The sequence below is a fragment of the Populus trichocarpa genome, chromosome 5 (genome assembly GCF_000002775.5).
Source record: "Populus trichocarpa isolate Nisqually-1 chromosome 5, P.trichocarpa_v4.1, whole genome shotgun sequence".
NCBI lineage: Eukaryota > Viridiplantae > Streptophyta > Magnoliopsida > Malpighiales > Salicaceae > Populus > Populus trichocarpa.
Genome location: NC_037289.2, coordinates 1,351,451 through 1,371,837, shown reverse-complemented (window position 1 = coordinate 1,371,837; position 20,387 = coordinate 1,351,451). Strand labels below are relative to the sequence as shown.

The 20,387-nt window shown below is 35.0% G+C and overlaps 3 protein-coding genes and 1 long non-coding RNA gene across 6 annotated transcripts; 2 read left to right on the top strand and 2 right to left on the bottom strand.

Annotated features, from left to right (window-relative positions):
• Positions 1 to 2,569: 2,569 nt before the first annotated feature.
• LOC18098627 (wall-associated receptor kinase-like 20) lies at positions 2,570 to 3,413 on the top strand. The gene has a single exon (XM_006382372.3). The coding sequence runs from the start codon at positions 2,623 to 2,625 to the stop codon at positions 3,232 to 3,234; it is 612 nt and encodes a 203-aa protein (XP_006382434.3). The 5' UTR covers positions 2,570 to 2,622; the 3' UTR covers positions 3,235 to 3,413.
• A 548-nt stretch (positions 3,414 to 3,961) lies between these two features.
• LOC18098626 (probable protein phosphatase 2C 5) lies at positions 3,962 to 7,798 on the bottom strand. 2 transcript variants are annotated; one of them, XM_006382371.3, is made up of 9 exons: positions 7,638 to 7,798; positions 7,451 to 7,520; positions 6,444 to 6,644; positions 5,940 to 6,111; positions 5,604 to 5,821; positions 5,384 to 5,491; positions 5,165 to 5,290; positions 4,843 to 5,075; positions 3,962 to 4,573 (listed from the first exon to the last, which is right to left on the bottom strand). In XM_006382371.3, exons 2-9 carry the CDS (start codon positions 7,484 to 7,486, stop codon positions 4,354 to 4,356), a joined length of 1,314 nt encoding a protein of 437 aa, XP_006382433.2. In that variant the 5' UTR covers positions 7,487 to 7,520; positions 7,638 to 7,798; the 3' UTR covers positions 3,962 to 4,353. The 2 variants fall into 2 exon arrangements, with proteins under 2 accessions (XP_006382433.2, XP_024457985.1); XM_024602217.2 differs by having other exon boundaries at positions 6,444 to 6,697; positions 7,638 to 7,758.
• Positions 7,799 to 10,614: 2,816 nt separating this feature from the next.
• On the top strand, positions 10,615 to 11,917 carry LOC112327661 (uncharacterized). Its single transcript, XR_002982081.2, has 2 exons — positions 10,615 to 11,470; positions 11,673 to 11,917. It is a non-coding gene; the product is annotated as an uncharacterized LOC112327661 (long non-coding RNA).
• A 115-nt stretch (positions 11,918 to 12,032) lies between these two features.
• LOC18098625 (kinesin-like protein KIN-14G) lies at positions 12,033 to 18,760 on the bottom strand. Of its 2 annotated transcripts, XM_024602375.2 has the most exons (19): positions 18,215 to 18,760; positions 17,376 to 17,542; positions 17,145 to 17,288; positions 16,787 to 17,023; positions 16,637 to 16,708; positions 16,429 to 16,497; positions 16,216 to 16,287; positions 15,930 to 16,061; positions 15,765 to 15,846; positions 15,590 to 15,685; positions 15,314 to 15,490; positions 15,128 to 15,234; positions 14,857 to 15,035; positions 14,603 to 14,764; positions 14,238 to 14,491; positions 13,988 to 14,151; positions 13,585 to 13,764; positions 12,694 to 13,223; positions 12,033 to 12,474 (listed from the first exon to the last, which is right to left on the bottom strand). In XM_024602375.2, the coding sequence occupies exons 1-19, from the start codon at positions 18,345 to 18,347 to the stop codon at positions 12,345 to 12,347; spliced, it is 3,087 nt and encodes a 1,028-aa protein (XP_024458143.1). In that variant the 5' UTR covers positions 18,348 to 18,760; the 3' UTR covers positions 12,033 to 12,344. The 2 variants fall into 2 exon arrangements, with proteins under 2 accessions (XP_024458143.1, XP_024458144.1); XM_024602376.2 differs by lacking the exon at positions 16,216 to 16,287.
• Between the last annotated feature and the right edge of the window lie 1,627 nt (positions 18,761 to 20,387).

Sequence of the window (20,387 nt, the reverse complement as noted above, 5' to 3'; positions counted from 1 at the left end):
GGTTGTTTTCCTCTTTCCCCCCTTTGAATCGAAGACGACATTTGCATTTCAGCTGGTGCAATTCATCCATGCCGTCTCAAGCCACCTATACGCAATTCAACTCCTATTCAATCAAGCCCAGAGCATGTGATATACTCGTGGTGTTTTCACTGTAGAAGAAGATAATAGAATCCGCATACGCAATTCAACTCCTATTCAATCAAGCCCAGAGCATGTGATATACTCGTGGTGTTTTCACTGTAGAAGAAGATAATAGAATCCGCCGCTGCCGCTGCGGCGGCGGTTAAAATAAAACGCAGCAAATATATGTTTGGTTACAGAAAAAAATGTTGTTTGCTATTTATAGATCCCATCTTTTACTGAGTTACAAATGCAGGAATCGCGAAGCAGCAGGAGGCTGTTTTTGTTTCAACAGTAAACAATGGGCAACACATATTTACGCATTGTGCATGCTAATTAATTAGCACGCACAGTGTAACTTGCATACACTATACACTGTATGCATGTTACACTTAATTCGCATGAATAGTGTAACATGCATACAGTTCCGGTTGGACCGGTTCCGGCCAAACCAGTTCCGGTTCAAAGCTTAAAATACATTGAATCATGTTCAACCCAGTAAAATAAAAATTATTTTTAATTTTTTAATTGTTTTTTATTCGAAAAACTAGTGTTTAACATTATCTAATGACACTACATAAATTAGACAGAGAGCGCTTGATAAAGTAGCATTTGCAGAATTTGATTGCAATCCTAATTTCGTTCTTGATTATATTTTACCTGATATTATTCCGCGCTTAAACAACCAAAAATACTGTAGTCCTTGTCGGATGTATTTCATACGTGATGGAATTGTAGATATTTTAATGGAACAATAAAAAATATTTTATATAAAGTATTATTTATTTCATGATGTAATAACAAAAGTTAAATCTACAATATTTAAATTAAAAATTATCAATATTAATATATGTTTTATAAAATTATTTTATAACCTCAATTTCAAAAGAATTCTTAACCAAACACATTAAACTACTTTTTTTTCAACTTCAATTTTAACCACAGTTTTAACCAAACATCTATTTTTTCAAACCAACCTCAACTAAAAGTACTTTTTATAAAACAATTTTTTTCAAACCACAACTACAATAACTACCACAATACCAAACACACTCATAGTTTATTGTTATAGTGAAATTATGTATTTACCCTGATTGGGAAAAAATTAGGCTGATTATTTTGTTTTTGTCTTTTTCACTGGTACATTGTTATTAAAAAAATGTATGTGTTTATTTTTAATTTAAACAATAAAAATATTTTTTTATTTTAAAAATAAACAAAATTTAAAATTATTAACTAAGGGCTTTCTTATAAGTTTTTTAACAGTATTGTTTTACTCTCAAGATCAAAAAATTATTGGGTTGCTGAATAAAGATTTTTTTGGTTTTTTCGTTGTTCTTATAAAGTACTAGTACGAATTTAACCTTAGATAAAAAAAAAACTCAAATTCATGAGAAGTGTTTTGATATTTTCATGTTTACTTTTGAATATTTAAATTAAAAAATTATTGGTGCATCTTAATAAAACATGTCAGCAAATATATAATATACGCGTCATTTAAATGGAGCGTATCATACCATTCAGGAACTAAATCTAAGGTGATGATGCTATTTTAAGATGCCAACCTTTGATCAACCCAAAGAGTTTTTATCATTTAATATAAAACCACTTCAGGAAATGGCCTACGAAAACTCAAAAGAAGGCAAGTGGGATTTAGTTATTTTATTATACAGTCTCTTTGACGCATGTCCACCAAAGAATTCATTTGATAATCACCACAAATCTAGAATGTAATCAGATGAGATTATGGAACCAAGACCAGACTGCTGTATAACTTGGTGCGCACACATTTGCACGATTTTGAGTAGCATATTCAAAGTTTCAGTTCATCATTTGTTATCCTCGATTATTATGTGTTGGTTATGAGATTTATGGTGTGATGCAGACTTCATGGCCCCTGTTACTGCATTTTAATGCCTGGTTATTTATACTTCGCACTGAGGTTTTAGCATTTCTTGACAAGTGAACACATGTCCTTGTAGTCATTAAGTGTAGCTGTTTCATCGAAGCAACAAGTTTGCTTTCTTTTTGCTAAACTTTTCAATTTTGGATGCTGTGAGTCGCCTGTTGATTAATCCCCATTTCCTGCTAAGTTAGGCCAATCTGATGGTTGAATGATCTGACGTATCAGGTGGGTTATATGCTGTCTCAGATTCTTTAGGTTGGTGTTGTTACTTCAGCTAATCAGCTTCAAAGTTCATGGAGGTGATATAAACTTGATGACTATTTAATTGTCTTTATTTAGGAAGGTAGCAGAGAATCTGCCATGTGCAGGTCCCAGATTGCATGATACTCACTAAGGGACACCGCACTTGTATCAGAATTCATTATTGTTTTTGTTTCCAATATCTTGTGAGCATATTTTATTTAGCAGTAGTTGATTGGCTTTATGGCTTAAAGAGTTACATACGGGTGCATGTGAATGTGTCTATATAAGGCAAATAGCTGTTAGGCTCCTTGCTTCATCTAGTATTTTCTCCTGTTCTGAACACTAGAGTGAAGATGATGTTCGTGATAATCGTTTTGCTCACTTTACTATCCCATGCACCAGCCCTTGATGTTTGCCCTAAATGTGGCAACATGGAAGTCCCTTACCCACTTAGCACAAGTGATAATTGTGGAAACCCTAGGTACAGAATCTATTGCAACAGTGGTGCTCTAGAGTTCTTGTCAGCTCAAGGGTTTTACTACAGGATCCTTAGCATCAACCCTAGTGTTCGTAAGCTTGTCATTAGCCCTCCCCTAATAGTGAAGAACACATGTTGTTCCTCTGATCTTTCCCTTGGAGGATTAAGTCTCAACGAAAACTTGTCGTTCAACATATCCACTCATAACACTGTTATGTTATTCAACTGTTCTGATAACATCCTATTGTCACCGTTGAACTGTTCATCGACCAGCTTTTGTAGGCAGTATGAGGAGGTTGGAGAGGGAAGTGGATGCAAAGGTACTCTTTGTTGCCACTTTTTGAAAGATACAGCAATGACCTCACATAGGATTAGGGTCAGGGCTGGAGGGTGCACTGCTTATACTTCTGTTGTGGACATCAAGCCTGGTGATCCCATTGATAGATGGAACTACGGAATTGAGCTGCAATGGCTGCCTCCACTCTAGGAGGCAGCACTTGACTGCTTGTGGTGCAAGCCTTTGAACCATATTGCTGCTTGTCATGCCTAATTCACACCTCATGTCCTTGTTCGTTTTCTTTTCTTTCTATTGCTCGTATGTGTGTGCTTGTTCCATCTAGATTTTCGCTAATTAAAATTAAATAAATTCAAGTTCTTTTTTCTTGATATTTTTACTTCATATATGGAGCTGGTGGATCCTACTTATCTTTCATGTATTCAATGGATACCAAGCTTTCATTATCAAGAGTGATTATGGGGCAACTTCCTTAATAATAATTCACTTTTGAATGCATGTAATCGATTATTATGATTGACAAGTTAAAAGCAACAATAATGAGCCAACAACTGTCCTCTTAAGAATCTCTTTTCGTTCGTATAAAGCAGAGCACACCAGGAGAACAACTCTACTTTTTTGTTGCTCTTTTGCACTTCGGACTATAGAGAAAGGCAGAAAGGAGGGAAGATGGTGCAAAAGCTTTAAATATATTTATACCACGTATGAATATATTTGGCATGTGGCTTCTTTAGTTTTTGGGTAATGGATGAAGCATCAAGTGGCATGCAATAAAAGGTCAAAAAAACACTAGCGAGTATATCTCTTTTATTTCTCACCCCACTAGCCTCGAGTTATCCGGTTTGGCCTGGTCAGCTAGACGGGTCAATCCCAAATAAACTAGCCAAAAATGGTTAACATTCCTAGAAACCAAACAGCATGACAAAAACATAGAAACTCTTAATTGTAAACATCACATGAAGCCATTCTTGTATGTAGTTTGCTATTCTATTACATTGTATCCGAAGTAAACACAATAGAACATTTAACTATGCAGCCTTCATTTTTACTTACAAATTCAAACTGTTAGCAATCAAACTATCACAAACATATCTATCAGACAGCATTTCTGTCTTCTGTCAGTCAGTACAGAAGCCGGGCACAAACCACAATCAATACAAACAATTGAAAGACAAAAACACCTAATCCCTGTATTTCTACCTCATTTCTTACAAATCTATTACAATCAGTACCGGAAAATAAAGCCAAGCATGCTCACACTGCCAGCAAAAATATGTCAAATATTTACTCTGTTACCAGATAGGTAGGTTGCTATGCAGTCACTGTGGTTCTACTTGGCCTTTTGCCTTCCATAGCATCTTTCTTTTTCCGACAGTTACTGCAGAGGAAGGGGCCTTCACATGGCTTTGACCCAGGTGAGAAGAAAGAGCCCGAGTTGACTGATAAACCGTCAGCTGGGGTTTGATCCACTTGGCAGACAGCACATCTGTGTATCCCAGAGTTGGTGTTCACGGGGAAATCCTTACCTAATCTGAATTTTCATTGAAAAAAATGAAGAAACCACAAATTAAAAACTACATTCCAAGAGGACAGAACTTCAAAACTACCCTTTCCCTTTTTCACTTAATAGTTGCATTATATAAGTGAAGGAATAAACAGATCAATTGTCATCATCCGCTGAATAATGGGATAGGTAATCAAAGACCATAGGGAGGTGAGTTCTCCTCTGGTCTTATACTCTATGGTTTTACATAAACTATCTTTGAAAAATAATAAAAACGAATCTTACAATCAACATACCTTTCTGCAAGAACAGCTGAACCCTCTTCAAACAGTTCCTCCACCACACCAACAGCAGAAAGCTTATTTGTTGATTTGCTCACAGAGCTCAGAGCTTTCTTTCCAAAAAGAAGCGAACTGAACATATTGTGCTTCTTCCTGGGTATTGGAGGTAAGAAAAGAATGTCAGATGGGATGATATCAACAACAAGGCAAGTCGTATCGTCCTTCAGGCCCCTTGATCTCAATGCCTCCTAAAGAGCAAAAACAAACAAGTATTAGCAATAAAGCAACATAAGCATCATGGAAAACACACAAGAAGCTAGAGTATGCTAGATGTCACCTTAACAACCAACTTTGCAGCAAGCTCTGCAGGTAAACCCCGACAAGACTTGGCAGCCATATCAGAAGATAAAGCATCCCAGATACCATCAGAAGCGATGACGAGTCTTCCACCAAAATTTGAAATCTAAATAACCAGAAAAGGAATTTTCTAAGCTTCAAAATTAATTAAAAAAAAAACAGTTGAAAACCCATCATTGACATTAAAAAATGAGCTCACTTTCACTTGCTTAACATGGGGTATTGGAACAATGAACTCTCCAACATCCGTGTCGCCAATTGACCTAGAAAGACATAATCCACCTGGCCAACAACGCAGAGGACCAACCTACAAACCATTGGGAGATTGTACACATAAGATAAAAACAAGAGGGGAGGAGGGGGAGAATAAAATACATATCTGAACATGTCATAAGTGACAAATAAAAAGTGCACCATACCTCGTTGCCCCCAAAAACATTTAGCCTTCCTACTTCACCCCCACTTGCAGTTACACGTTCCCTCTCTTCTACATTTTCTTCCAGCCTGTGATCAACTGTCAAGAGAGAAACCACACCCCCCTGGCTGTCCAATATGCATCGTGAATCCCCCACAGAAGCAACAGTCACAGTCCACCCATCGATTATGACAAATGTCACAGTTGTCCCGGAAGTCTCCCCTGCAATTTACATTAAACTGAAAGGTTAGAACCTGTACAGACACACACACACAGAGAAAAGAAGTGTAGGATGCAACAAAAAGAATAAAACTACAATAGAAGGGGTACATAGACATACCTCCCTGCTGGAATTCTATGTCAGTTTTCACAAAACCAGCAACAAGTGCTCGAGGAAGCGCTTGAAGCCACTCTTCCCTACTGATGTCTTGAGGAATTGCACTCAAGACATTATCCAGTAACTGCTCCTTTGCAAAGATAGCAGCTGATATCCCATTATGTCCATCAAAGATCTGCCAACAAAACGAATACTGAGTATTTCTGTGGAAATCAATAAAACCAAATTTAAGAATTTTGGTGGGTTCTAAAGTTACTCCTAATTCACACAAGGTCCACTTTATCATGGATAAAGGTTGGGAAAATAAAGGGAAATAAATTAAAGATTCAAATCAAGTCTCCAAATATTTGGGACTGAAGGAGAAAAGGAGGGTGAATATTTTTTTCACGTTAAACCCATAAATTATTTGATCCTTTCCTTTTCCTCTGCTTGACTATCTCAGCAACCATGCAGAATCATCTCTTGAATGAGGAAGTAAATAACGTGTATAAAAGAAAAGGGGAGTACCGCAAACACAGAAAATGATGTCGACAGATCCCCAGCAACCCTCTGGCAGTCGGGTTTTATGAGAAAGTAATCCTCTCCTTTCTTTGCTAAAGCAGCTTGTCCATACTTCACGTAAGGTTTCTCAATCTTCTCGTTCCTAAGCTCACGTCCAATCAATGTCGCAAGTGGAACGAGAGGAGGTCTCATCCTTGATACTTCGTCCTGGCTCATGGCAGTTTACGTGTCAACATTTCCATAACCCCAGTGCCAAAACCCTATTCAATCTTTCATGAAGCAAATTAAAGATGCGTATCTGACTGAATCATAAAACCTTTACATGACAATGTAGTTCAACAAACACTAAAATCCCTAAAAGAATCTCTCTTTTTTTCCAGGAATATCTTCACCGTGAAAACGAAAAAGAAAGCTTTTGAGTAAAATGCCATCTATTTCATATAATTTCACACGAGTATCTGAACTAAATTTAAAATTTTATAAATCAATTCAGTACAAAACAATGCATCTGCAAGTAAACTAAAGCTAGAAATAGTTAATGCAACTATGAAAGTCTCAGTCTTTACACTAGTAAAAAAAATTAATGCTAAAACCTTATTTCTTCAACCCCACTCAAACAAGACTTCAGTACATAATTCATCAACCACCCCAATTCTCCACGATTTTATCTAATTTTCACTCAAATAAGAACAAATCAAATGACCAAACCCAAAAAGTGCAAATCCCAACAAATGGGTCTTCATTATTTTCCATCAAAACAAACCCACTACACTCCTTCAACAAAACTTCACCAAATTATTCATCACCCACCAAAATTACTCAAATCTCAAGAAATGGGTCTTCCTTATTTTCCATCAAGAACCAAACTTGAGTACCCAAAAACAAAAAGAACCACAAAGGGTCACTGAATTAAGCCAAAAAACACAACTTTAAGCACTTAAACACAAAATGTATATTAAAAAGTGAAAGCCAAGAGCATTAAAAAACAAACCCAGAAAAGAAAAGGCACTCACGGTTGAAACATGAAGAGGTGTCAACAGATCCAGCATTGGCAAGATTTGATCTATTAATTACCTTTCATTTCTGCAACAAAAACCCAAGATTTTTTCGTTAAAAACTAGGACAGAGTTTCAGTTTTTATTCTTGAACAAACCAAGAAAAAGACAGGTTTTTTTAGAGAGAGAAAGAAAAAAAGCTTACAAGTTTGAGTGATTTGATTGGAAGAGAAATCTAGAGAGACGTAAAATATAGATAGAGAGAGAGAGACGCGGGGTTTTTCTGTGTGCGCTGGTGAGTGTTCAAGAGGTGAGTTTTTTTCGGGCAAAGATGGTACCTGAGATTGCGGTTGTAACGTGTTTTAAAATTTCTTTTTATTTTATGTTGCTGAATTGTTTTGATATATATTAATATTAAAAATAAATTTAAAATATTATTTTAATATATTTTCAAACTAAAACAATTTTCACTATATTTTAAATAATTACAAAATATCTTTTTTAATATTTTAAATATTGATGACAATCTTGATATCTTAATCATTCTATGCAATATAAAAAAAATCTTTTCTGAGATTGCTCATATGATGATCACTGGAGGCTTATATGGTCGTTAATTTCAGGGCCCGTGGGATTAGTCGAGGTACGCACAAGCTAACCCGGACACCCACATTAAACTAAAAAAAAAAAAAACCTTTCCAATTAGGTTTTTCATCAATTTTTTTTATCTTATTATTTCTATAAAATCCAATCTAAATTAATCCAAAAAAAAATCAAGTTGACTAAATTTTTTTAAAAAAAAAATTAAAATAATATTATTTTAAAAAAGATAAATAATTGATCAAGAATGGTGTTAAAAAAATATAAATAATTGATTAAGAATGGTGTTGAATTAGATCGAAGTTGCTTTATCCTACTTCAACTTGAAATATTTGCATTCATCATCTAATTTCGACTTCAACCCAGTTGGACCAGGTTGGGTTGAGGAAATTTTCCATCCAATGTTACCTGACCTGTCCAAACCTTTTTTTTTAAATCAAATTTTCAAAAACAAAATTTATGTAATCTATAATCATTAAATATAAATAATATTCTGTACTATTTTTAGAACATGCATATATATATTAGAAAAAAAAAATTAGATCATTGCTCTAGCTGGGTGAAACACTCGTCAAGCTAAAAAAAAAAAAAATTAAAAAATTGATCTAGGTTAGAGAACTTAAAGATCCGTTCATCTCCAACCGGGAAGTTAAAAGAACAAAAAAAAAATTATACTTTTAGCTTTTTGTTTTCTGTTTATTTCTATGCACCCCAACCGGTCAATTAAATTGACAGCTAAAATAGCTGTTGAACACAATAATTGTTATTCCTACATTTGTATGTATCAAAAGGCAAATGTAAAGAACAATATTGACTACCTTTTTTTCTCAGTTGGTTTATATCCATTGATCAACGTTTTTATTTTATATCTGTTGACCAACGTTAATTTTTTTCATTTAAAAATAGAACGAACAGTAGGAAAAAAACAACATTTAAGCAAAACCGAAGGAAAAAAACTTTACCTGCAAATTTCAAAACCTTGCATTATGCCTCACCCTTCTCTCTAATTTAGAAAAACAAGAATCAATTATCCTCCGGTTAATTAATAACATTGATTGTGTTAATTAGCTGAAATCAAAAGGTATATTTGCTTAAAGATTTTTTCTATTTTTCTTTCTTTTTTTTTTGCATTTCTTGATTCTTGAAACCTTTCATTATTAATTTACTATTTGTAATGATTTTTATTTTTTTATTTTTTTTATTTTTTTAATATGGGTTAAAAAAACAATTTTTATTTATATTACAAGCCAAGTCTAGTCGAATTTAATAAATGTGAACGAAAGTATACCATCTCACATCATTATTTGAAGTATCTGGCAAGCAAAATATGTAGTGAGGCAGAAAGATATTCTAAAATTTGTCTCATATTACAGTAGTGGAAAGGATGTCCTGTCTTAAAAAAAAATAAAAAAAATTGGAACATCATAAGAGATGCAATCCAACTGAATTAGCAGATGACGAGGGACTAAAATGATTATTATTTTTTATTTAGTGGGTTTTGACTTTTGTTGTTAATTTACTTATTGGGAATTTCTTTCGCTCCCTCAACAAATGTCATTGTTAGGGTTTTGACTTTGATAAACATGCTTGAGATATATTGAGAAAAGGTGCTGTATGTTGGCTGGCAATAATTATGTGGGATAAGGGGAAAACAAGCTGATTAATTGATCTAATCATGATAAGCAATTTCACAATCAAAATAGACCAGCCAACTACTTGTAATACGAGGCTGACTTAAATGGGTTAACTTGGTGATTTGCTGGTTCGAGGTTAGGTTTGGATAGATAAGTGGAAAAATCTATTTTTTTTTTATCAAACAATGTCATTTTCAAGAGTTTAATAATAAAAATAAAAGTTGATCGGCCATTATGTAAGTTAACATGTCAACTCTTATATCGGGTATTATAACTATACTATTTTAAGGGATAAAAAATACCACAAAGATAATGTATAAAACTAATATATCATATGAAATTATGCCAACTCGTAGGTGAATCTATCTAATTCATAACCTGGATCTTAGGCAGGGTTAACTTCTTGACCGGATCTTATAACTATGCTATTTTGACAGATAAAGAATGTCATATGGTGATGTAAGAAGCTAAAAAATTATGTAAAATTATATAAATTTGTCAATCAACTCATCTAATTCATCATCCTGTATTCGAGTCGAGTCGAGTCCATTTCTAAATTAGTTCTTATAACTATTCTATATTTGTAAAGGCAGAGAATGAGCATGCAAGATTAGAATTTTTTTATTTTGCTTTGGTTGATCTAAAGATACTTCATTATAATTCAAGTGCTTTGCCCTTTCTTTTTTTGGACTATCATTTTCCTTATAGCTGGACTCCATTGCTGGAATGACATTTCATCTTTCCTTTCACATTCAGTGTCAATCCAATTCATTGAAAATGATCTCTAGAAAACCATGTGCCTTGATCTTAACGTCCAATCCTTTAAAAAAGGACCAGCAGATTAGGTTAAAAATGATTTCTTGTGTGAAGAATCATCCTTGCCAAAATAAGAAATTTTTAAAAAAATTTACCTATCTCAATCCATTCAAGGGCTTGAATATACATAAGATGAAGGCGGGACTGAATCTTCAAGAAAAAAAAAATCACAATGGGGTGGCAAAACCCTAAATTCTTTCACCGGGGGCAAGCGATGGTGGTGGTGTTGTCTTGATGGGATTTTTGTGGATATAAATATATTTTTCTATCACTCATAAGAGAAACAAGCATCAATGGCACCTCCTGACGTGGCCATGTGTGATTGGGCCCCACTTAGGGTTTTCCCACTCATTCCAATGGGGTCCCTATCCCTAGCTGGAAAGGTTGACTTGCATCCACACGCAAAGCAAGTGGACGTTTGTTGGCCTGAGAGGGAAGTCACAATCGTGGTCATGCTTGCTAAACTTATAGCTTCATAAATTGATTCGGGGAAATTGAGATTTGAAATTTGATTGCAATCGAATTTGTAATTAAATTGGATTAAATATTGATCTGTAAAATCCCATCAACTCCAAATATTTTTTAATAACCAGTTGATTCGGCTAAATTCAGCTATATAACTAGCTAGGTGAAGAACTTTATATGTCAAAAGATGTCATGAGCTCACATTGATGCAAGTTCTCCATTGAAATTCTTGCTGGCACAGTGAATACTGGTTGAGGAGCCACATGTTGCCGAATCCTCCTACCTTTGTAATTGAACTAGGGTTTTCTTTTTTAAAGAAGACTGGTTAATTATTAGTATCATGCATCCCTTTGCCTTTCGTAAATATGTCTCCATTTATTAACCAGACCAGCAGGATCCTACTATTCAAGACTAACATCATATGCTTATGGCACTGTGGTTGCTGAGTTTCTCACTACACATTACGATGAGTTGCACCTGCTGCTTATCAATAGCCAAGTAGTCAGACAAACTACCATATCAGGTACGGATCCAGATCCGGAGTCCAAGTAATAAAACTGGAAAATATATTAAGATATCATTCCAGGGATCATTTTCTGTCTCTAGAGATCATAAGATTGCTAGCGTTTGTAGAATGAAGTCATATGTAGGCTATGATAGCAATATTTGTATTTCAAAATCTTATACCAGCTATCCAATTGAGGAACTAAAGATGCTTGTATCAGTAAAACTGGGGAAGAGTAGCAAAAGAGGAGGGAGTTTAGCTAGCTGGTCAGCTGCATTGGATACATTGAGGACAGGCATGGAACTGTTGTAAACACATCACCAAACTTCCATAGATATTCAGGGCAACGCAAATACAATGCCATAGCTTTGCTAATTGCCCGTGCATTTTCAGACTAACTTAGAGAAGCAGAAACTTGTGTCAAATTTATGAGTTTATGTTCATTTGCTTTCCTTGCTTTGTTTTCTCTCCTCTTCTGAGTTTATGATCCAGAAAGGATGCCATACAGAAACATAATCGCTTAATGTTATCCAAAAGGCTGAGAAAAGTACAAGTGCAGAAACACATAATGAAGACGGGATGATGTAATTTCTTGATCTTTTCTATATATTGCACTTCTCTTTAAACAACTGATCAATACAAAAGGAAAAGAAGAAGATGTCAAAAGAATTCACCAGATGAAGAACACTCGTATAAACAAATCGAAATCGGCATGGTGGGACAGCATAAACCTCATGATCACCACCACGGAAACACAGGCAACTGAAATCCATTACCATTCAACTCTTTCTCCTCTCTATATCCCTTTCTCTACAACTATACAATAGATACACAAAAAATGGAAAAAAGGAAAAGAAAAGAAAAATATATCACCAAGCCACTTCCTTTTATGTCACTTTGCATGCCCAGTTTTCCTCTTTCCATCAACAGAAACTAGCTGCCTTCCAGGTTTGTTGAGGCCTGGACTCACCCCATTTGGTAGTTTCCTTGACGGTGAAGGAATTAGCGATGGAATTAAACTCCTGTTAACAAAACCAGAAAAATTAAAGTATTAAACTTCCTGTTGACAAAAATCGAAGTGGCAACCTTAAGAGAACATGCTAGTCTGGCAACAAGATAAAATAGCAGTGGTGTCAACAGCAAAGAAAGCTTACATGTTAGATAAGTAATGCATGCATCTATAAGTTTACATAACCAGAAATGTGACTCAAAGAAAAGAGATCAGTAATCAGATAGCTTACCTTGTTTCGGTGCTCTTGAATCCCCTTGGATTAGTAGTCTTCTTTGTTTTAGATCCCAACACATTGGGATTGGGAAGGCTGGTCATTCTAGGAATGTTAGATTGCCATAGCAAATCTGGCTCAGAAGAATCACTTGTTGCAGCCTCAAGTTCATCAGAGTCATCAGTGGATGCCATTTCAAACCTACTCCTCTGAGCATCATACTCTTGGTTGTCCTTTGTGTTCTGTGGAGATTTGTAGGGTTGTTCTGGATAAATCTTTGAAGGTTCTCGAGCATAAACCTGATAAAACATGCCAGGCAATTGTCTGCTGTCTACTTCCCATTGCCCTGCAGGATTTTCATCTCTTCTTGCAGCGTCAAGCCTATTCACCATGACCTTGTCAACCCAGTCACCAAAGACCGATTCTTTATCATCCTCCTTTCCACTCAATGCAGGACTGCCAGCAGATGACCAAGGAGGTGAATACATGATCAAGTCCTGGGGATCCAAGCTTCGCCTTCTTGGAATAGACGAATAGTGGTTCCTAACCTGCAGATCATTAATCAGTATGTAAATTATGGTTATGAATGTTAACTTTATTCTTTGATAGATGGCTAAATTGGGCAAATATATACATATTACAAACTGCAGTAAAATCATTTTCACATGATGTTGAGATGATTTCTAATGGTAAAATGGCATGTCTTAGTATAAGTAGTAAAATAAGCATTATCCAGATTATTAAATGGGAAATCCAAGCATTAAAAGATGCGTGCCCTTGGGCATTAAATGTAAACCAGGAGTACAACCTCCATGCTCAGGCAAGATTAATCATTAAACAAATATATCTACAACTGAAAGCAGCGTGCAAAGAATCAATTTCAGTCATTGGTTATGTTAACTTTTTTACCTCTGCATTACCATCCTCCATCTGCCTATGACCACTGGTGATGCTACTTGCACTATGCCAACTATAAGAAAAGGGCAAACCAGGCTTCCTTTTAAGTCTTTCTGGGGTGCTGGATCGAGAATGCTGTGAATTTTCTGACTCTCCTTCCTTCATTGCTAAGGCTGCTTTGAGATTAGCCATCTGAAACCAGACATAATAAAAATAAGTCACTGCACTTCTAGATGAAAAGGTACGTAAGAGATAATAACAAAAATAGCAGCTCTAAGACGTGCCTTACGGAAAAAAATATCTGATAACAGGCAAGCCCATCATTTTCTTTTGTATCATGTACAAATATAAAATGAGGCCAATTCTTAACCTGATCTCAAAGAAGAAAAAAAGATGAAGAGCATAAAGTAAGAACCTGCTCTTTCAGCTCCTTCACCTCTGAACTATCTTTATTAACTCGTGCAGCGCCAAGCTCAACAGTGGCAACCCGTTCAGCGAATTTAAGTGTGCTAATTGTTTCTCCAAGAGCATCAGCCTCAGGACTTATGTGGACAAACATGAGTGTCTTAGCCTGCCCTCCTGGTGATTATTTGGACCAGAAAAATAAGCAGAATGAGATTATATTAGAGAAAGAAGGGAAACAGAATGCCTTTGGTTAATCTTACCAAGTGAATCCTGGAGTAGTTGAGTGAGTTTGCTGTTCCTGTAGGGAACATGTGAGTTTTTTTGAGCAAGAGAGGCAATCACATCTCCCAAAGCAGAAAGAGATCTATTGATATGCTGTGCTTCCTTTAATCTATCTCCTGTCACCTCAGATTTGTCAACCCGTTCACTTCCTGCCAGGTCAACTAGATGCATCGAACCACGGAGTACTGCTCCAGATGTCAGGTCTCTCCCTTGAACATGAACTGTCAGGCAGCTGCAAATATGGGCCAATATATAAGTATCATTTAATTAAGCACTATTATTTTATTTGTACTCTGAACATCACAACTGCGACATGAGACATTTTCTGCAGCATTAGGCACACCTGTGGGAGCGACTGCTCCGGTCATTCATTGCTGTAGCGCTAACTGCACGATTCCTTTGCCCGATGTTCATCAAATTTAAGACATCAGATGGTGATGATACAGACACAAGACTTGCATCTGGTACGTTTATTCCATTCTGAGAACTGTTTCGAATATCTAATGTATACAGGAGTTAAGAATCCAAGTAGAAAAGTAAGCTGAGTTGAAGGAAAGACATTGTCAAACTGAAAGAAAATAGTGTCATGAAGGATATCTTCTGTTGAGACCATCAGTTGCAAGGAGATCCCTCACTTGCTCGTTGTAAATTTCAAGCATTTGGACAGAGATATCGTAGCAAATAACTTCCTTTCTTTGATCTGAGAGGAGAAATAGATCACTCAATGCCCTGTAGTTTACACCTAGGCTTTCCTCTGTAAGATCCTCGGGACCAGTCTGAAAAATGAAGGAAATGAATAAAGTTAAATGATTAACCGAAGGCTGTTGACCAAGATTTATGTTTTAATATGGTACATGAATCATCTCACCATAGTATAGGTCTTCCCGGATCCTGTTTGGCCATATGCAAATATACATACATTGTACCCATCAAGAACAGACCGGATCAAAGGCTGGGTGTCTGCAAAAACCTCCCCTGAAGGAAAAATAGAAGGAAAAAAAAGTTAAGGAAAGCTGATAAGAACGAAAAAGAACCTGAATGGAGCCATACTCACCTTGAGTTGCCAAAGGACCAAAAACCTTGTTGAAGCTAAATGATTTGCGTCCCTCTTTGCCATATTTCGAAGGGGTGATAATTGAAATGCTCCCTTCATCTATGCGATCCACCGTACCAAAACGATTTGGTTGCCCAGTCAAGAAGGGTCTTACTCGACAATATACTCTAATATTTCCTAATAAATCATATTCATTATCATTAAATTTAGTAGAGAAACTTAGTGTATGAGTGCAGTAAATCCATGGAATCAAAATTCAAAATAAAAAGATAATACCTTTCAGGTCCTGCACTTGATTGTATAACTTGCGGTTCTCCTCTAGGACTCTCTGGTAGCCTGAAGCAGCATGAGCTAGACCATACAAGTGCTTACCTGTTACAAGAAACTAGTAATGATATATATTACTCCTCTTCTAATAATCTGGAAGAAGTGCATAGAATCTTAATTGTACCTAAATTGTTGAACTCCTCCAGATATTTCATCTGCAAAAAATGCATTCCTTCTTTCGTAGCATGAAGAGTAAGTTTCAATTCCTGCAGGTATCATCATTTATCAATGATTAAAGCCTTGTGGAAAGGCTTAAAGACTTCACCCTAGAACAATACAGAGACATTACCTTAATGTCTTTTTGTTGTCGATCAACCAACACTTGCTGTTTCAAAAGCTGGTCATTTGATTCCTCATGAGGATTGCCCTTATAAGTGCACCATTCCTCTGTATTGATTTGTGTGGAAGAGTCTTCTTCCATCTTAACCATAGCATTAGTAAAAGAAAATGTCACCCAATTGGTTTCAATAATTCTGAGCATTTGTAAATATAAAAACATGCTTTCGAAATTACATTTCAGGTTATGCAACTGCATTGCATGAGCGAAATATTCATAGTGCAAGCCAAGTGCATACCCTTGTATCGCTAGAGCTTGAAAGAGGCATGTCAGGGCTAGATTCTTCCATATCTTTTGCTGTTGTTTTCATCTGTCAGTTTCGTATGCATGATTTCCCATTTGATTTATTAGCAATAATATGAAGAGGTAACTTCTTCAGTACACAAACCACACGAGAATATGGAGGGAGACAAAGGAGGATGATATCATTTCAGTAAACATGACAGCTCACCTGCTCATTCTGGCTCACCAACCGACGCTCGAACTCCTCCATGACTTTATTTAGCATAGACTCTACAATCTGTTACCAATCAGAGTGTTATGAGGAAGAATTTCTGTCAATTTCTTGTGCGTCTACGTGATGGGATCTCCTTCAAAATTCTCATTCTGATGAGGAAATTCATCTAAAAAATTAAGGTAACAAGCATCAGAACACCTACATTTGGTATTTCTTCTTGCTTCCTGTTTGAAAGAACTGTACGGACAAGCATCTTCAAAGAACGAGAGGCGCCCTGCACATGCAAATGAGCTTATAATTGCTAGTCACCTCTCTAAAATCGTAAAACTAAAAAACAGAAAAGTTCACTCACAGCTTCGCTTAGGTCACGGAATTGTTCATCAAATGAAGATGGATCACCACTGCTCATCCGAGAAAAGGAACTCATGAAAGGCTCGGAATTTTTTCGCATGAAGAGTTTCCCACCCCCACAAGATGAGGGTTTCAAGTTTCCTCCATATTTCCATGTCCCAATTCCACCACTTTGTTTCCATTCATTATATGACTTAAGAGCTAAAATACAGTTCACAACCCTAGCAGATTTTCCTCCCTGGAAGTTCATGATACAAAAGAATATCACAGCAGGAAGACAACTCTCACAAAGTAATAGAAGATTAGCATGGCATTTTCCAGATTTTCCTTTCTGTTTCAACCTAAAGTTAATCTCTCACCTGTTCCAAATCAGAAGCTTCAAAGTTTGGAATCCCCATTTCCTCAACAGCTACCAGGAAGTTTCTCACGTTTTCGAAGTACTGAAATGCTGATAAAGCAGCCCCATCAGGAACTTCAACAGAATCACCAGGACCTTCCACTACCTATAAACAATAAACATCACCAATACCAACAAATAAGTATAACTATCCTCCAAAACATAATAAAATAAACACCAGGCTGAATGATACCTTTGGAACTGCTCCAGGTTGAATCTTGTTAAGGACTGTACACAAAATTATCCCACTTCGCAATCCAAACCTGAATTCTTCTTCAGAGGGCTCAGCTGGCAAATCTTTACCCCCAACAACTCCTGCTGTCTTTCGAAGCCACCCAGCTGCTTCATACCTTCTCAAGGCTGTAAACCAACACAGAGATGTAAAATCACCATGCCCCTCTTTTTTTTCTTTTTCTTCTTTTACAGGAAAATATAAGGCGTACAAAGAAGTAACTTTTTCAAGTTGAAGCCCCCCTATTCCGATTCCAATTTTACGACAACAATTCCATCTGACCACATGACGGGAATTCCTCAAAAAATAAAAATACAAAGAATAAGCACCATGAAAGAAGTAATTATGAGAACTCTCTAACTTGGCAAAAGTTTCATCTACATACTGATTCAATGATCATCACTAAGAAAAAGATGAACAACAATAGCTCAATTTTTCATGCCTAGGGAATGAACTTTCACAAAATTACCATAAAAATCCAAGAATGTTAGGAAAAAACTGTATTGATATCAATATAGGATCACACAATTCATGAAATATGACCCTAAAATACTACAAATTCCATTTCCATGTTGTGCATTAATCCAACTTCTGTGAACCAGCCACCTAATCCATAAAATTCAACAGCCTACAAACTCCTTATAGATCATTCAAGATTCCACAAAAATGAAATCAAAACACAGACCAGAAGCTTCTCAAGCATCCTCCAATAATCAAAGATCTAAAAACTAAAAGGCATGATCAAATTCAATCAAAATGTGCAACAAAGAAATAAATGAAGGAGAAGATTGATGTCATACAAGCTTCTTCAGCTTTTCTTGAAGCCACCAAATCAACATCTCTTGGTCGAGCTCCAATATTTTCTTGAATCATGTCCTCTACAACAGAAGCAGCAGAGAAAGGCCAAACTTGTTGCTGCTGCTCTGTTTCCATTTTTTTCTTTCCTTCAAAAATATCATCACCCCACAACAAAAAAATCCAATCTTTCCAACTCTAGAGATCCTATCTCAAAAAACCCAATTCAAATATTTCCCATTTAACCTCAAAAAACGAAGAAAAGAAAAAAAAAATGTATCTTTCTACGTATACAATGCAATGTGCATGTATGCATACATATATATATATATATCTATAGTTGTTGTTCTTGTTGTATTTTTTAGGAGAGATAAAAACAGGAAATGTGGTGCTTCTTTAGAGAGAGATCTACAGAGACATATTCTCTTGAATTATAAAGAGGGATAGATAGAGAGAGGGAGAGGGAAGAGAGAGAATTTTCGTGGGAAAATCTTCTCTCTTAACTTTCTCTGTGGTTTTGGTGTCTTTTCTCTTTCTCTGTCTATATGTGTCTCAGTGATGTTGCTGTGTCTAATATTGAAGAGCAAAAGGCTCGCCGAACCTGGTTCCGAGCCTCCCGGTTTGGGTTATCCTATTGGTTTATATTTTTTGTAGGGTAGAGAAAGTAAAGGGCTAATTTTTACCTTTATGTTATTTTCAAAATACTATTATTATTCACTTTTTTATTTTTTTAAATGGAAATATTTAAAATATAATAGTATGTTTTTGAAGTTTTTTAATCAAATTTTATATATATAACAAGTTATTTTCATTTATGTTGGTGTATTTATTAAGAGAATTTTTTCTTCAAAATCATTGATAGTTATTTATTTTTATATTTTATGTCTATTAAAATCTTAGTTTTTTAATATATATATATATATATATATATAAAATAAGTTATTTTCATTCAGATTGGTGCATTTAAAAGCATTTTTTTTCATGATTTTAATTTATTAAATTTAAAAATAATATAATAATATAAAGAACAGATTAACTTATCATTCATACAGCATGTTGTGTTTATCCAATTAAAATTTATTTTTTCATAAATTAAATTTTATAAGTAAAAGAAGTATTTCATGCTAGTAAATTAGGAGGGGGGGTGTGGTCTTTTGTCTAAAAAAATAGTAATTACTCCTATTTATTAGACATTTTAGGCATTAAAAAAAATGGAGACATTTTCTAATTTATCTTATGGTTTGGTATAATTTACAATTGGTTGGAATTCTTCATATAATTTTGAATTAGTATAGACGTCTGCATGCATAATCATTCCATATGGATTATACATGACTCACACAAATTAACTAATAAGATTTATTAATAGTTTAGCACATACTGTAGTATGTGTAATAACGAGCGACGGTCACTCATTGTTACATACTTAGACAATTTATGAATTGAGAATCTTGAGACAGCTTGTGTGTCAAAAGATTGAATATTTATTAAACTTGTCCGGCCAACGGATTGTTCCGGAAAAATTGTAATTAAAATCTAGTTTTAACTTGAATTAAAAAAATATTAATTCAATCAAATCTTGTTAATCTAATAAGTTGATCTAAAGTTGTAAAAAAAAAAAAATTCGACAGGATATGAAAAATGCAATGTAAACTTAGATTATAAAATCCCAAGTAAGTTTTTTCAGCTAATTATATATTGATAATTTCATCACAGTAGTATAACACAATTAAAATTAAAGTAGAATAAAAATTAAAAAAAAAATCTAGAATCTGTCAATCGATTATTCATATAAAACCAATAAAACCACTCATTTTATACTTATTATAATCTAGTAAATTCGGTTTGATTTTATTGGTTTTGCATGAGTCAAGTCTAATTTTACTAGTTTTCGAGTTTTTGGTTCTATTTTACATGTTAGATATAGTTGACTCGTAAAATCATATATACGATTTTACGAGTCAACTCGTGATTTTAACAACGATGGATCGACTTATGATCTGGTTAACTTTACCAGACATGACCAGATTAATACCAATAACTTCAAAAAATAAAAAATAAATAAAACAATGTTGTTTTGATAAAAATAATTAACCAGAATTGATCTGCAAGTCCAATAACCCGAGTCTTTTTTTTGAGTCAATCCCTCTAGTTCTATCAACTATAAAAAAAAATCTA

Bases quoted from the DNA above. Each gene is read 5' to 3' on its own strand.
- LOC18098627 (XM_006382372.3), top strand. From the start codon at position 2,623: ATGATGTTCGTGATAATCGTTTTGCTCACTTTACTATCCCATGCACCA.
- LOC18098626 (XM_006382371.3), bottom strand. From the start codon at position 7,486: ATGCTGGATCTGTTGACACCTCTTCATGTTTCAACC. The intron at 6,645-7,450 runs GTGAGTGCCTTT...GCCATGAGCCAG, and splicing joins CACCTCTTCATGTTTCAACC to GACGAAGTATCAAGGATGAG. The intron at 5,492-5,603 runs GTATGGTGCACT...AATGGTTTGTAG, and splicing joins ATGTTTTTGGGGGCAACGAG to GTTGGTCCTCTGCGTTGTTG.
- LOC18098625 (XM_024602375.2), bottom strand. From the start codon at position 18,347: ATGGAAACAGAGCAGCAGCAACAAGTTTGGCCTTTCTCTGCTGCTTCT. The intron at 17,289-17,375 runs GTATCATTCAGC...TATTGTTTATAG, and splicing joins AACCTGGAGCAGTTCCAAAG to GTAGTGGAAGGTCCTGGTGA. The intron at 13,224-13,584 runs GTAAAAAAGTTA...AATGATCTGCAG, and splicing joins TGGAGGATGGTAATGCAGAG to GTTAGGAACCACTATTCGTC.